We start from the raw sequence: 13,457 nt of genomic DNA, 5'->3' as shown, positions 1-13,457 counted from the left end.
TGGAGCACGCTCCACCACCCTAGAGCATCACGGTTCTAGAACTCTGCTTGGTTTTGCTGTAATCCATTTGAAGGGGATTTGGGAGGATGGTTGGGACGGGTTCCTTCCCGGACAGGCCGACTGGGATGGAGGCAGACAGGCGGGGCTCCGGGGCCTCAGCTTGGAACAGAAACATCATGGTCGCTGAACACTGGGCACCGGTGGGCGGGCTGACTGGAGCTACCCTGGCCCCGCCTGTGTGGATCGCGGCGCTTCCCTCCACCGTCCTGCTCCCGACTGAGCACGCCCTCTGCAGTGCACTTCACTCCGCTGCCTGGCCACACCGTGCCCTCCGGGAATGCGGACGCTTGTCTGTCGTGTCTCCTCCTGGTTTCCTCTCCGCAAACAGAAGGGGATGGGTTCAACAAGTGGATGGGTGGGCTGTGACTGGTGTATGTCCTTTGTCACCTGTGTCAAGGCTGGCTTGGAGAAAGCAGGGCTATGTTTGGTATCTTAGCAGTGTGTTCAAAAAATATTCTCTGGGCTTGTATTCTAGAACTCAGTGAAGTCACTTGTGAACTGATGTCATGCTTTTCCCGCAGCTTGCTTGTAGGAAAACAATTCTAGAGGGGTTTGGATCTACTGTTGGAGTTTGTGAAAAGTATACCTTTTCTTCTATTTCTTTTTTGTCTGGTTGCGTTATGGTAAATACTGGTTATTGTTTGGGTAAAGTAGAAAATTATTTAAAGGTTGAACGTCAAGAATGCTTATTCAAAATTATTGATCAAGTAAAAGTCAATTTGTCATACTTATATTAGTAGAATTGTAATTTTAATGAAACATGGATTATTTGAATACTAGCTGACTTAATTTACTCTAAGTAAAAATTGGAAAAGGAGTTTCTCCTGAAGTCTTCTGATCTGTTCTTCACAAAATCAAATGTTGTGTCTTTCATACAGTACTTGGTAAGTAAAATTATTAAATAAACAAAAAAGCTGTCTTATTCTTGGTGAAAAAACTCAGTATGGCTATAAAATAGATTCTTTGGCAACAGTGACATAACGTAATGCTGAATATTCTGGAGAGATACGCAGTGATGGCCTTGGTCCTGTGAACGCTCTCAGCTCAGACGGGTAATTCTAACCTCACCAGGGGGTCTGTGGATGTGGTTGAACCCCAGTGTTCCAGAGAAGCACCTGAAGGGCAAGTTTAAAGGAACGGGGCTCCATGTGGCTTTGTTTTAATGCACAATTAAAAGTAGTCTAGGGACCCCCTCAAAAAGCTTGGTAGCTATAATATGACATGGTTATATTATTACTGTAAATTGGCAGATACAGATGGGCTGTTGCCTTTTCCTGGTACTTGTGATTTTTAGGGCTACTTTCCACGTGATGCTGGTGCAGTCCCTCAGGCTCTCTGAGGTCGAGGGCATGAGCACTGGCTCTGACCAGAGGCTCTTCCTGGCTCCACCGGCATTTGGAGCAACTTTTTCTTTGTTTTAGGAATAGATTTCCCGCCAGAGGTCTCGCTTCTGTACGTGTGGACCCTGACTCCTCCATTGCTCCCGTGACGCGTGTGCCGTGGGTGTTGGGCCTTGAGAAGGGCTTGATGCTTAGCAGGCACCAGATACTGGCTGCATACCAGTTTTGCCATGTTTATTCGGGGTATTTGTTATGGTGGTAAACTCGCGGGTCACCCATCCGACCCCAGAGTTTCCTTGGTGATCCTGTTTTGGCTTTTCCTCTTCCTCTTTCTAGCTTTCTCCTCACCTCTTGGAGGAGCCAGTGATAACCAAGGACATCTATGAAGTCGCTGTCTCCCTCATTCAGATGTTTGATGGCTTGGACGTGAAGGAGAGTGGGTAAGAGATGCTCCACTTGGCAGTGGACTTGAATGTATCTGAGAAGTAAGAAATCTTTGTTCGTTTTGAAGCTTTTTACTGTTTCTATAATCGTAACTGTAGATACTGTTTCAGTAGTCACTGTGTATGTTTTAAAATAAAGTCAGTATCTTGCAAATTTTTTTACTGGAAACTTCTATTTTAAAGTAGTTAAAATCATGCTAAGAACAGTTTAGGACTGACTGTGTTTAAAGCTAGAAACTGCAGCCTGAAGATAGAATAGTTTTTCCAGACACGCAGAAGTCATGTCAGGGCTTCCCTGGTGGCGCAGTGGTTGGGAATCCGCCTGCCAGTGCAGGGGACATGGGTTCGAGCCCTGGTCCAGGAGGGTCCCACATGCCGCAGAACAACTAAGCCCGTGCGCCACAACTACTGAGCCTGCGCTCTAGAGCCTGCGAACCACAACTACTGAGCCCATGTGTCACAACTACTGAAGCCCGGGCGCCTAGAGTCCATGCTCCGCAGCAAGAGAAGCCACCGCAATGAGAAGCCCGCGCACCGCAATGAAGAGTAGCCCCCTCTCGCCGCAACTAGAGAAAGCCCACGTGCAGCAACGAAGACCCAACACAGCCAAAAATGAATAAATTTAAAAGTAGAAAGATAAAACCGAAAGCTAATAAAAATCTTTAAAAAAAAAAAAAAAAAAAAGGAAGTCATGTCAGTCAAGTCACTCACAGTCCTAAGGTAAAACTTAAAGGACCATATTAGGAGAAACTGTTGAAAGCCTTTCTTTGCCTTTGTTTCCGTTTACTGTAAAGATATATTCCCGATTCTAAGCAGTTTCCCATTGTAATCCAGACGTTTTTTCATTTAGCTGGCTCTTTGAAACCTAGAACATATTTATTTTCCCTTAAGGACAATTTTAGGTTACAAGTGGTAGTTAGAGTCTTTAATTTTCAAAATATTATACCATATTAAGACCTTTTACTGTGCTCATTTTGCTACAGCTCATAAATACCATTTATATATTGGGACAACAAACAGAATATAGATTCCACCTCCTCATAGTAACCAGCACTCGGTTGCTGGGAAAGCTGTTCTCTTATAGGCCCTAGACACACACAGACATGGTATTTCTCTTCTTTTAGTTGTTATTTGTGTAACGTAAACATACAGAAAGTGTCAGGGTATTCATTGCCTTACATTCCTGGTGAACAGTACCTTGCAGTGAGGTGGCTGTATTCTGCGCCTTCAGAATAGATTTCCTGCCAGACATTTCACTTTTGTGTGTTCGGATTCTGACTCCACCGTTTCTCCAGTGACAGGGTCAGGGATGTGCCAGGATCTCCGTGTGTCGGGGGCCTTGAGTAGTGCTTGACACATGAGTTGGAAAATCCAACTGACATGCAGCTCTGTTCTTAAGCTCCCACAGTTTTTTTGTTTTTTTTAATATGATCAGTGTGTTTAGCTTTACTCAAATATATATCATTTTATTCATCATTCTTTCATCTTAGACTTTCCTTTTTTTACTTCTTCTAATTTCTTAATTTAAGTAACTTTATTGAGCTATAATTTACATATATTAAATGCACCCATTTTTTATTGTCTTTCAATGTTTTATGATACTTTCCCATAGTCTTCTGGCTTCTCTTACTATGGTGAGAGGTTACCTTTTTGTTCAGCTGTTCCTTGTAGGTAAATCTGCCTTTGCCTGGTTAACTTTCAGCCTCATTCCTTGTCTTTTTCCTGTGGTTTGACTGCTGTGAATAGGTGTGGCTGTCTTTTCATTGATCTTGCTTGAGGCTCAGTGGACTCAGGGAGTCTGAATGGTGGTGGCTTGGGTGCTGCCCAGCGACCTTTCATCCAATAGTATCCACTGATGCTCTCACCTGGGTCATTGGTACATTAGTAAGGTTCTGATTTTATCACTTGTTCTTATTATTCTCTGAGATTGTTCTATAAAGAGGAATTTTCCTTTTATTACCCTGCCTCTTTTCTCCTTATCTCTCTCTCTTTTCATGTCACGGTGGACTCGTGGATTTTTTTTTTTCCTTTTAAATAGATTTTATTTTTTAGAGCAGTTTTAGGTTCAAGGCAAAATTGAGCAGAAAGTACAAATAGTTCCTGTATACCCCCTCTCCTACAGATGCACAGCCTCCCCTCCTATCAAGTCTCCTACCAGAGTGGCACATTTGTTACAATTGACACATCATTATCATTCAGAGACTATAGTTTAGGGTTCACTCTTAACCCTAAAGATTCCTAGAAATCATCTGTGCTTGACCTGTTCACCCCTTCCTCCTCCATAACCTCTGGCAATCACTGACCTTTTACTGTCTCCACGGTTTTACCTTTTCCAGAATGTCATAGAGTTGGAATCGTACATATTGCAGCTTTCAGATTGGCTTCTTTCACTTAGAAATAAGCAGTTAAAGTTCCTCCATGTCTTTTCAGGGCTTTTTAGTGCTGAATCATATTTCATCATCTGGATGCACCACAGTCTGTTTATCTGTTCACCTACTGAAGGACATCTTGGTTGCTTTCAAGTTTTGGCAATTGTGAATAAAGCCACTATCAACATCCAAGTGCAGGTTTTTGTGTGGATGTAAGTTTTCATTTCATGTGAGTAAATACCAGTGAGTGCATTTGTTAGATCATATGGTAAGAGTATGTTTAGTTTTGTAAGAAACTGCGAAATTGTGCTCCCAAGTGGCTGCACTGTTTTGCGTTCCCACCAGCAATGAACAGGGGTTCCTGTTGCTCCACATCCTCACCAGCATTTGGTGCTGTCAGTGTTCTGACAGTTCTAATAGGTATGCAATGGTATCTCGTTTTAATTTGCGTTTCCCTGATGACATATGTTGTGGAGCATCTTTTCATAGGTTTATTTGACATCTGTGTGCCTTATTTGGTGATCTGTCTTCTCAGGGCTTTTGCCCATTTTTTACTTGGATTGTTCATATTCCTATTGTTGAGTTCTAAGAGCATTATATATATATCTAGGATAACAGGTCTTTTTATCATGTATGTGTTTTGCAAATGTTTCCTCTTGGTCTGTGGTTTGTCTTCTCATTCTCTTGAGACTCATGGATTTTATTTATTTAAAGTGTCAAAGTTAATTATAATCAGTTTTATTTTTTTAACAATCAGTTGTCCAAAATTTGGCCAGTGGGAGCCTTGGGTAAGTTGGCTCCTGTATTATTTGACATGACTTCCTTAGTTTTGGGGCATTTATTTGCTTTCTGGCACAAGGTGTTCCAAGCCATTCACCATGTTCTTTCCCTGCACTAGACCAAGAATCATTTCTCCAAGGAACTGATTCTTGTAGTGAGGAATGTTTTTAGAAAACAGGATTTGGATTCTAAGTGTGCTCATTGCTACTGGGGTGTCTGTCATTGCTTCTAAGTCTTTTCAGTGGCTGTAGCTGGAAATGTATTATTTATTTATTTTATAGACGTATAGTTGATTTACAGTGTTGTGTTAGTTTCAGGTGTACAGCAAAGTGATTCGTGTATATATATATATATATGTTCTTTTTCAGATTCTTCTCCATTATAGGTTATATTCCACTGGAGTACTATTCCATTGTATACATGTACCACATCTTCTTTATCCATTCATCTGTCGATGGACATTTAGGTTGTTTCCATGTCTTGGCTATTTGAATAGTCTGCTGTGAACATAGGGGTGCATGTATTTTTTTGAATTATAGTTTTGTCCAGATATATGCCCAGGAGTGGGATTGCTCTATGATATGGTAATTCTATTTTTAGTTATTGAAGGAACCTCCATACTGTTCTCCATAGTGGCTGCATCAACTTACATTCCCATTAACAGTGTCGGAGGGTTCCCTTTTCTCCACACCCTTTCCAGAATTTGTTATTTGTAGACTTTTTAATGATGGCCATTCTGACCGGTGTGAGGTGGTACCTCATTGTAGTTTTCATTTGCATTTCTCTAATAATTAGCAATGTTGAACATTTTTTCATGTGCCTGTTGCCCATCTGTATGTCTTCTTTGGAAAAATGTCTATTTGGAAATGTCTATTTCTGCCCATTTTTCGATTGGTTTTTTTTGTTGTTGTTGTTGGTAATGTATTTTTTAACTGCCATACATGAAATGATATTTCAACTCAAATTTAATATTGTTCTTTTCTTAGCTTTTCTTTTATATGTTCGTTACTGAACCAAACTCGGGTCTGCTCACCCATGTGCAGTAAAGCCAATCTACTGACACTGGTTGTGGTGAAGGAAAGTGCAGGGTTTATTGCAGGCGCCAAGCAAGGAGTCCAGGCAACTCATGCTCAAAAAGCCCGAACTCCTTGAAAGCCTTTAAAGGCTTTTAAAGACAGGTTTTTAAAGACAGAGTGGAGGAGGGAGTTGTGGGGGGGCGTGATCAGCTTGTGGACGCTCTTCTGATTGGTTGTTGGTGAGGTAGTCAGGAGTCAACATCCTCAGCCTTCTGGTTCCAGCTGGTCTGGGGTCTACAGGCTTGTGGTCACCATGCAGTTAACTTCTTCCACCTGGTGTGGGTTTCAGTATCTGCAAAACAGCTCAAAGGACGTGGCTTTGAATAGTACCTCTCACCCTTGAGGAGGAACTAAAGGTCCTTGACTTTGTTTAATGGCTAAACTATTATTTTGTCTTGCTTGACTGTTTTCCTTTGTTTCTGCATTTTCTCACTTCTCTGATTAAATTTGCTCTTTGGAACTCTCGGAAGGCCTAGGAGGCTAAAGTTTTTCTACAAATAAGAGGCCGGTGGAGGACATGGTGTGTGTGTGGGGGTGGTCTCTGTTCTGGGAAGGCCCCATAGGGTCCTGCTTGATTACATTTTTAGTGCTTTCTTAAACACCAAAACTTTTGGTTGCTAAAGCATTATTTACTTTTTTGTTTTTCCCCATAATATAATAATAAAATAGTTTAACAAGTAAATAGTGATAGTCCTTCTAAAACTAAACCTGTGAGTGAAGTATAAAACTGCTTTGCTGTTCCTTTTGTTCTTAGAATATATCCTACTGGATATACAGTCAGAGAGAGCTGTTTTCAAATATTACTTTAAATAATAATTCTCTCTGTTTGGTAATCAGTTTATTTTACACCTAGGTTCATTTGTTTATTAGTTGCCTATTTAAAACATTTTAAAGAACCCTATTTTAATTTATTATTTGCCATAATTTCCTTCCTTCCACTTTTTTGGTTTACTTTGTTGCTGTTTTCTAACTATTAAATTGATTGTTATTTTAGTTTCATCCTTTTATTTTATTGATGGAAGTATTTAATCCATGAATTTTTATCTGGTGACTTCTGTGATTGTATCCCATATATTCTGATGTGTAGTGTTTTTGTTATTATTTTTGAGACAGTCTCAATTTTGGCTTATATTTCCCCTTTGACCCAAGAGAAATTTAAAGTTTTTTGATTAAAGGGCCTTTAAGCACTTTTTACTAATAATGTCAAGTTTGATGGAATTGTTATCATAAAATATTATTTGTATTATTTTTGCTTCATGGAACTTAAGTGGTTTTTTTTTCTGTGATCTAGCACATGGTCAGTTGTCATGAATATTCTGCATGCCCTTGAAATGACAATTTTCTATTATCAGAGTGAAAAGTTTAACATATGGTCATAAGTTGCACACTATCCATTATGTTGTTAGCTTTTTAAATTTATTTATTATTTTTTTTTACAATTTTTTTTGATGTGGGCCATTTTTTAAAGTCTTTATTGAATTTGTTACAATATCGCTTCTGCTTCATGTTTTGGTTTTTTGGCCCCAAGGCATGTGGGATCTTAGCTCCCCGACCAGGGATCAAACCAGCACCCCCTGCATTGGAAGGCGAAGTCTTAACCACTGGACTGCCAGGGAGGTCCCTAAATTTATTTTTTGACCCTTGGAATGGTCGTGGAATGAGACTGGTGTGTGAAAGTCTCCTATTATTAGTGTATTTCTGTTTCTCCCTTCATCATGTGTGGTTTCTGCTTTGTGAAGAGGGCTGCTCCAGTCTTCTGCTGCTAGATACTCATAACTGTCACAGTGTCGTTGTGAACTATGGCCTTCCGCATTATACTGTGCCCTTCTTTGCCTTGCTTAATGCTGTGGAGTCTAAATTCTACTTTGTCATATATCAGGATTGAAACTCTTGCTTTCTTTTGTTTGTCTTTGCCTCTAAAATCTTTGCCATCCATTTGTTTTCATTTTCTGAATTGCTTAGGGTTTAAGTGTGAGTTTCGCATATAGCATAGAGTTGGTTTTGCTTTGTGAGCCACTTGAAAATCTTTTTCTTTTGCTCATTGGCTTCAGCCATCCAGGCTTACTGATGTATGACTTAATGTGTTCAGCCTCAAATATGTCACATTCATTGCATGGTCCTTCCTTTTCTTTTTATGTTTTGAATTTTTTCTTGGTAGTTAGGAAGGTTTATAATTTTGTTTTTGTGTTTACCTTTAATACCTTTATATAAGGCCCATAGTGTTACATAGGCTTCTGATATTTGGGTTTTTTTCCCAATTTTTTTAAACTGACATACAGTTTATTTACAATGTTGTGTTTTAGGTATACAGCATACTGATTCAGTTTTATATATGTGTGTGTGTATGTGTGTGTGTGTGTGTGTGTGTATGTGTGTGTGTGTGTATGTATATATGTACTTTTTCAGGTTCTTTTCCCTTATAGGTTATTACAAAATATTGAGTATAGTTCCCTGTGCTATACAGTAAGTCCTTGTTGGTTATCTATTTTTTTTTTGAATTTTTGAATTTTATTTTATTTATTTTTTTATACAGCAGGTTCTTACTAGTCATCCATTTCATACAGATCAGTGTATACATGTCCATCCCAATCTCCCAGTTCAGCACACCACCCCCACACCCCGGATGCTTTCCCCCCTTGGTGTCCATACGTTTGTTCTCTACATCTGTGTCTCTATTTCTGCCCTGCAGACCAGTTCATCGGTACCATTTTCCTAGGTTCCACATATATGCGTTAATATGTGATATTTGTTTTTCTCTTTCTGACTTACTTCACTCTGTATGACAGTCTCTAGATTCATCCACGTCTCTACCAATGACCCAATTTCATTCCTTTTTATGGCTGACTAATATTCCATTGTATATATGTACCACATCTTTATCCACTCGTCTGTTGATGGGCATTTAGGTTGCTTCCGTGACCTGACTGTTGTAAATAGTGCTGCAGTGAACAGTGGGGTGCATGTGTCTTTTCGAATTATGGTTTTCTCTGGGTATATGCCCAGTAGTGGGATTGCTGGGTCATATGGTAATTCTGTTTTTAGTTTTTTAAGGAACCTCCATACTGTTCTCCATAGTGACTGTATCAATTTACATTCCCACCAACAGTGCAAGAGGGTTCCCTTTTCTCCACACCCTCTCCAGCATTTGTTGTTTGTAGATTTTCTGATGATGCCCATTCTAACTGGTGTGAGGTGATACCTCATTGTAGTTTTGATTTGCATTTCTCTAATAATTAGTGATGTTGAACTGCTTTTCATGTGTTCCTTGGCCATCTGTATGTCCTCTTTGGAGAAATGTCTATTTAGGTCTTCTGCCCATTTTTTCATTGGGTTGTTTGTTTTTTTAATATTGAGCTGCATGAGCTGTTTCTATATTTCGGAGATTAATCCTTTGTCCATTGATTCGTTTGCAAATATTTTTTCCCATTCCGAGGGTTGTCTTTTCGTCTTTTTTGTAGTTTGCTTTACAAATGCTTTGAAGTTTCATTAGATCCCATTTGCTTATTTTTGTTTTTATTTCCATTACTCTAGGAGGTGGATCAGAAAAGATCTTGCTGTGATTTATGTCAAAGAGTGTTCTTCCTATGTTTTCCTCTAAGAGTTTTATAGTGTCCAGTCTTACATTTAGGTCTCTAATCCATTTTGAGTTTATTTTTGTGTATAGTGTTAGGGAGTGTTCTAATTTCATTCTTTTACATGTAGCTGTCTAGTTTTCCCAGCACCACTTATTGAAGAGACTGTCTTTTCTCCATTGTATATCCTTGCCTCCTTTGTCATTGATTAGTTGACCATAGGTGCGTGGGTTTATCTCTGTGCTTTCTATCCTGTTCCATTGATATATATTTCTCTTTTTGTGCCAGTACCATATTGTCTTGATTACTGTAGCTTTGTAGTATAGTCTGAAGTCAGGGATTCTGATTCCTCCAGCTCTGTTTTTTTCCCTCAAGACTGCTTTGGCTATTTGGGGTCTTTTGTGTCTCCATACAAATTTTAAGATTTTTTTGTTCTAGTTCTGTAAAAAAATGCCATTGGTAATTTGATAGGGATTGCATTGAATCTGTAGATTGCTTTGGGTAGTATAGTCATTTTCACAGTGTTGACTCTTCCAATCCAAGAACATGGTATATCTCTCCATCTGTTTGTATCATCTTTAATTTCTTTCAACAGTGTCTTGTAGTTTTCTGCATACAGGCCTTTTCTCTCCTTAGGTAGGTTTATTCCTAGGTATTTTACTCTTTTTGATGCAGTGGTAAATGGGAGTGTTGCCTTAATTTCTCTTTCAGATTTTTCATCATTACTGTATAGGAATGCAAGAGATTTCTGTGCCTTAATTTTGTATCCTGCAACTTTACCAAATTCATTGATTAGCTCTAGTAGTTTTCTGGTGGCATCGTTAGGATTCTCTATGTATAGTATCATGTCATCTGCAAACAGTGACAGTTTTATTTCTTTTCCAATTTGTATACCTTTTATTTCTTTTCCTTCTCTGATTGCCGTGGCTAGGACTTCCAAAACTATGTTGAATAATAGTGGCAAGAGTGGACATCCTTGTCTTGTTCCTGATCTTAGAGGAAATGCTTTCAGTTTTTCACCATTGAAAATGATGTTTGCTGTGGGTTTGTCATATATGGCCTTTATTATGTTGAGGTAGGTTCCCTCTGTGCCCACTTTCTGGAGAGTTTTTATCATAAGTGGGTGTTGAATTTTGTCAAAAGCTCTTTTTGCATCTATTGAGATGATCATATGGTTTTTCTCCTTCAGTTTGTTAATATGGTGTATCACATTGATTGATTTGCATATATTGAAGAATCCTTGCATCCCTGGGATAAATCCCGCTTGATCGTGGTGTATGATCCTTTTAATGTGTTGTTGGATTCTGTTTGCTAGTATTTTGTTGAGGATTTTTGCATCTATATTCATCAGTGATATTGGTCTGTAATTTTCTTTTTTTGTAGTATCTTTCTCTGGTTTTGGTATCAGGGTGATGGTGACCTCATAGAATGGGTTTGGGAGTGTTCCTTCCTCTGCAATTTTTGGGAAGAGTTTGAGAAGGATGGGTGTTATCTCTTCTCTAAATGTTTGATAGAATTCACCTGTGAAGCCATCTGGTCCTGAACTTTTGTTTGTTGGAAGATTTTTTTTTTTTAATTTATTTTTTTATTTATTTATGGCTGTGTTGGGTCTTCGTTTCTGTGCAAGGGCTTTCTCTAGTTGTGGCAAGCAGGGGCCACTCTTCATCGCGCTGCACGGGCCTCTCACTGTCGCGGCCTCTCTTGTTGCGGAGCACAGGCTCCAGATGCGCAGGCTCAGTAATTGTGGCTCACGGGCCCAGTTGCTCCACGGCATGTGGGATCTTCCCAGACCAGGGCTCGAACCCGTGTCCCCTGCATTGGCAGGCAGATTCTCAACCACTGCGCCACCAGGGAAGCCCTGTTGGAAGATTTTTAATCACAGTTTCAATCTCATTACTTGTGATTGGTCTGTTCATATTTTCTGTTTCTTCCTGATTCAGTCTTGGAAGGTTATACCTTTCTAAGAATTTGTCCATTTCTTCCAGGTTGTCCATTTTATTGGCATAGAGTTGCTTGTAGTAGTCTCTTAGGATGCTTTGTATTTCTGCGGTGTCTGTTGTAAACGTCTCCTTTTTCATTTCCAATTTTATTGATTTGAGTCCTTTCCATCTTTTTCTTGATGAGTCTAGCTAATGGTTTATCAAGTTTGTTTATTTTCTCAAAGAACCAGCTTTTAGTTTTATTGATCTTTGCTATTGTTTTCTTTGTTTCTATTTCATTTATTTCTGCTCAGATCTTTATGATTTCTTTCTTCTGCTAACTTTGGGTTTTGTTTGTTCTTCTTTCTCTAGTTCCTTTAGGTGTAAGTTTAGATTGTTCATTTGAGATTTTTCTTGTTTCTTGAGGTAGGCTTGTATAGCTATAAACTTCCCTCCTAGAACTGCTTTTGCTGCATCCCATAGGTTTTGGATCATCTTGTTTTCATTATCATTTGTCTCTAGGTATTTTTTGATTTCCTCTTTGATTTCTTCAGTGATCTCTTGGTAATTTAGTAACATATTGTTTAGCCTCCGTGTGTTTGTGTTTTTTTACGTTTTTTTTCCCCCTGTAATTGATTTTCTTAATCTCATAGTGTTGTGGTCAGAAAAGATGCTTAATATGATTTCAATTTTCTTAAAGTTACTGAGGCTTGATTTGTGACCCAAGATGTGATCTATCCTGGAGAATGTTCCATGCGCACTTGAGAAGAACGTGTAATCTGCTGTTTATGGATGGAATGTCCTATAAATATCAATTAAATCTCTCTGGTCTATTGTGTCATTTAAAGCTTGTGTGTCCTTATTAATTTTCCGTTTGGATGATCTGTCCATTGGTGTAAGTGAGGTGTTAAAATCCCCCACTATTATTGTGTTACTGTTGATTTCCTCTTTTATAGGTGTTAGCAGTTGCCTTATGTACTGAGGTGCTCCTGTGTTGGGTGCATATATATTTATAATTGTTATATCTTCTTCTTGGATTGATCCCTTGATCATTATGTAGTGTCCTTCCTTGTCTCTTGTGACATTCTTTATTTTAAAGTCTATTTTGTCTGATATGAGAATGGCTACTCCAGCTTTCTTTTGATTTCCATTTGCATGGAATATCTTTTTCCATCCCCTCACTTTCAGTCTGTATGTGTCCCTAGGTCTGATGTGGGTCTCTTGTAGACAGCATATGTACGAGTCTTGTTTTTGTATGCGTTCAGCCGGTCTGTGTCTTTTGGTTGGAGCATTTAATCCGTTTACATTTAAGGTTATTATCGATATGTATGTTCCTATTACCATTTTTCTTAATTGTTTTGGGTTTGTTATTGTCGGTCTTTTCCTTCTCTTGTGTTTCCTGCCTAGAGAAGTTCTTTTAGCATTTGTTGTAAAGCTGGTTTGGTGGTGCTGAATTCTCTTAACTTTTGCTTGTCTGTAAAGGTTTTAATTTCTCCATCGAATCTGAATGAGATCCTTGCTGGGTAGAGTAATCTCGGTTGTAGGTTTTTTCCTTTCATCACTTTAAATATGTCCTGCCACTCCCTTCTGGCTTGCAGAGTTTCTGCTGAAAGATCAGCTGTTAACGTTACGGGGATTCCCTTGTATGTTATTTGTTGCTTTTCCCTTGCTGCTTTTAATATTTTTTCTTTGTATTTAATTTTTGATAGTTTGATTAATATGTGTCTTGATGTGTTTCTCGTTGGATTTATTCTGTATGGGACTCTGCGCTTCCTGGACCTGACTGACTGTTTCCTTTCCTATGTTAGGGAAGTTTTCAACTATAATCTCTTCAAATATTTTCATAGACCCTTTCTTTTTGTCTTCTTCTTCTGGGACCCCTATAATTCGAATGTGTT

General features: G+C 38.9%; 1 protein-coding gene across 1 annotated transcript in view; it reads left to right on the top strand.

The window, feature by feature from the left end:
- TDRD9 (tudor domain containing 9) overlaps positions 1-13,457 on the top strand; it is a 107,771-nt gene that overhangs the window by 40,954 nt on the left and 53,360 nt on the right. The window contains exon 8 of the mRNA XM_068539681.1: positions 1,737-1,840. Within this exon, the coding sequence (XP_068395782.1) occupies positions 1,737-1,840 (104 nt within the window). The remainder of the gene's footprint in view (positions 1-1,736; positions 1,841-13,457) is intronic.

Source organism: Eschrichtius robustus, chromosome 1 (assembly GCF_028021215.1).
Source record: "Eschrichtius robustus isolate mEscRob2 chromosome 1, mEscRob2.pri, whole genome shotgun sequence".
Lineage (NCBI taxonomy): Eukaryota > Metazoa > Chordata > Mammalia > Artiodactyla > Eschrichtiidae > Eschrichtius > Eschrichtius robustus.
Note: the sequence above shows the minus strand (reverse complement) of the source record. Positions and strands in the feature narration are given on the sequence as shown.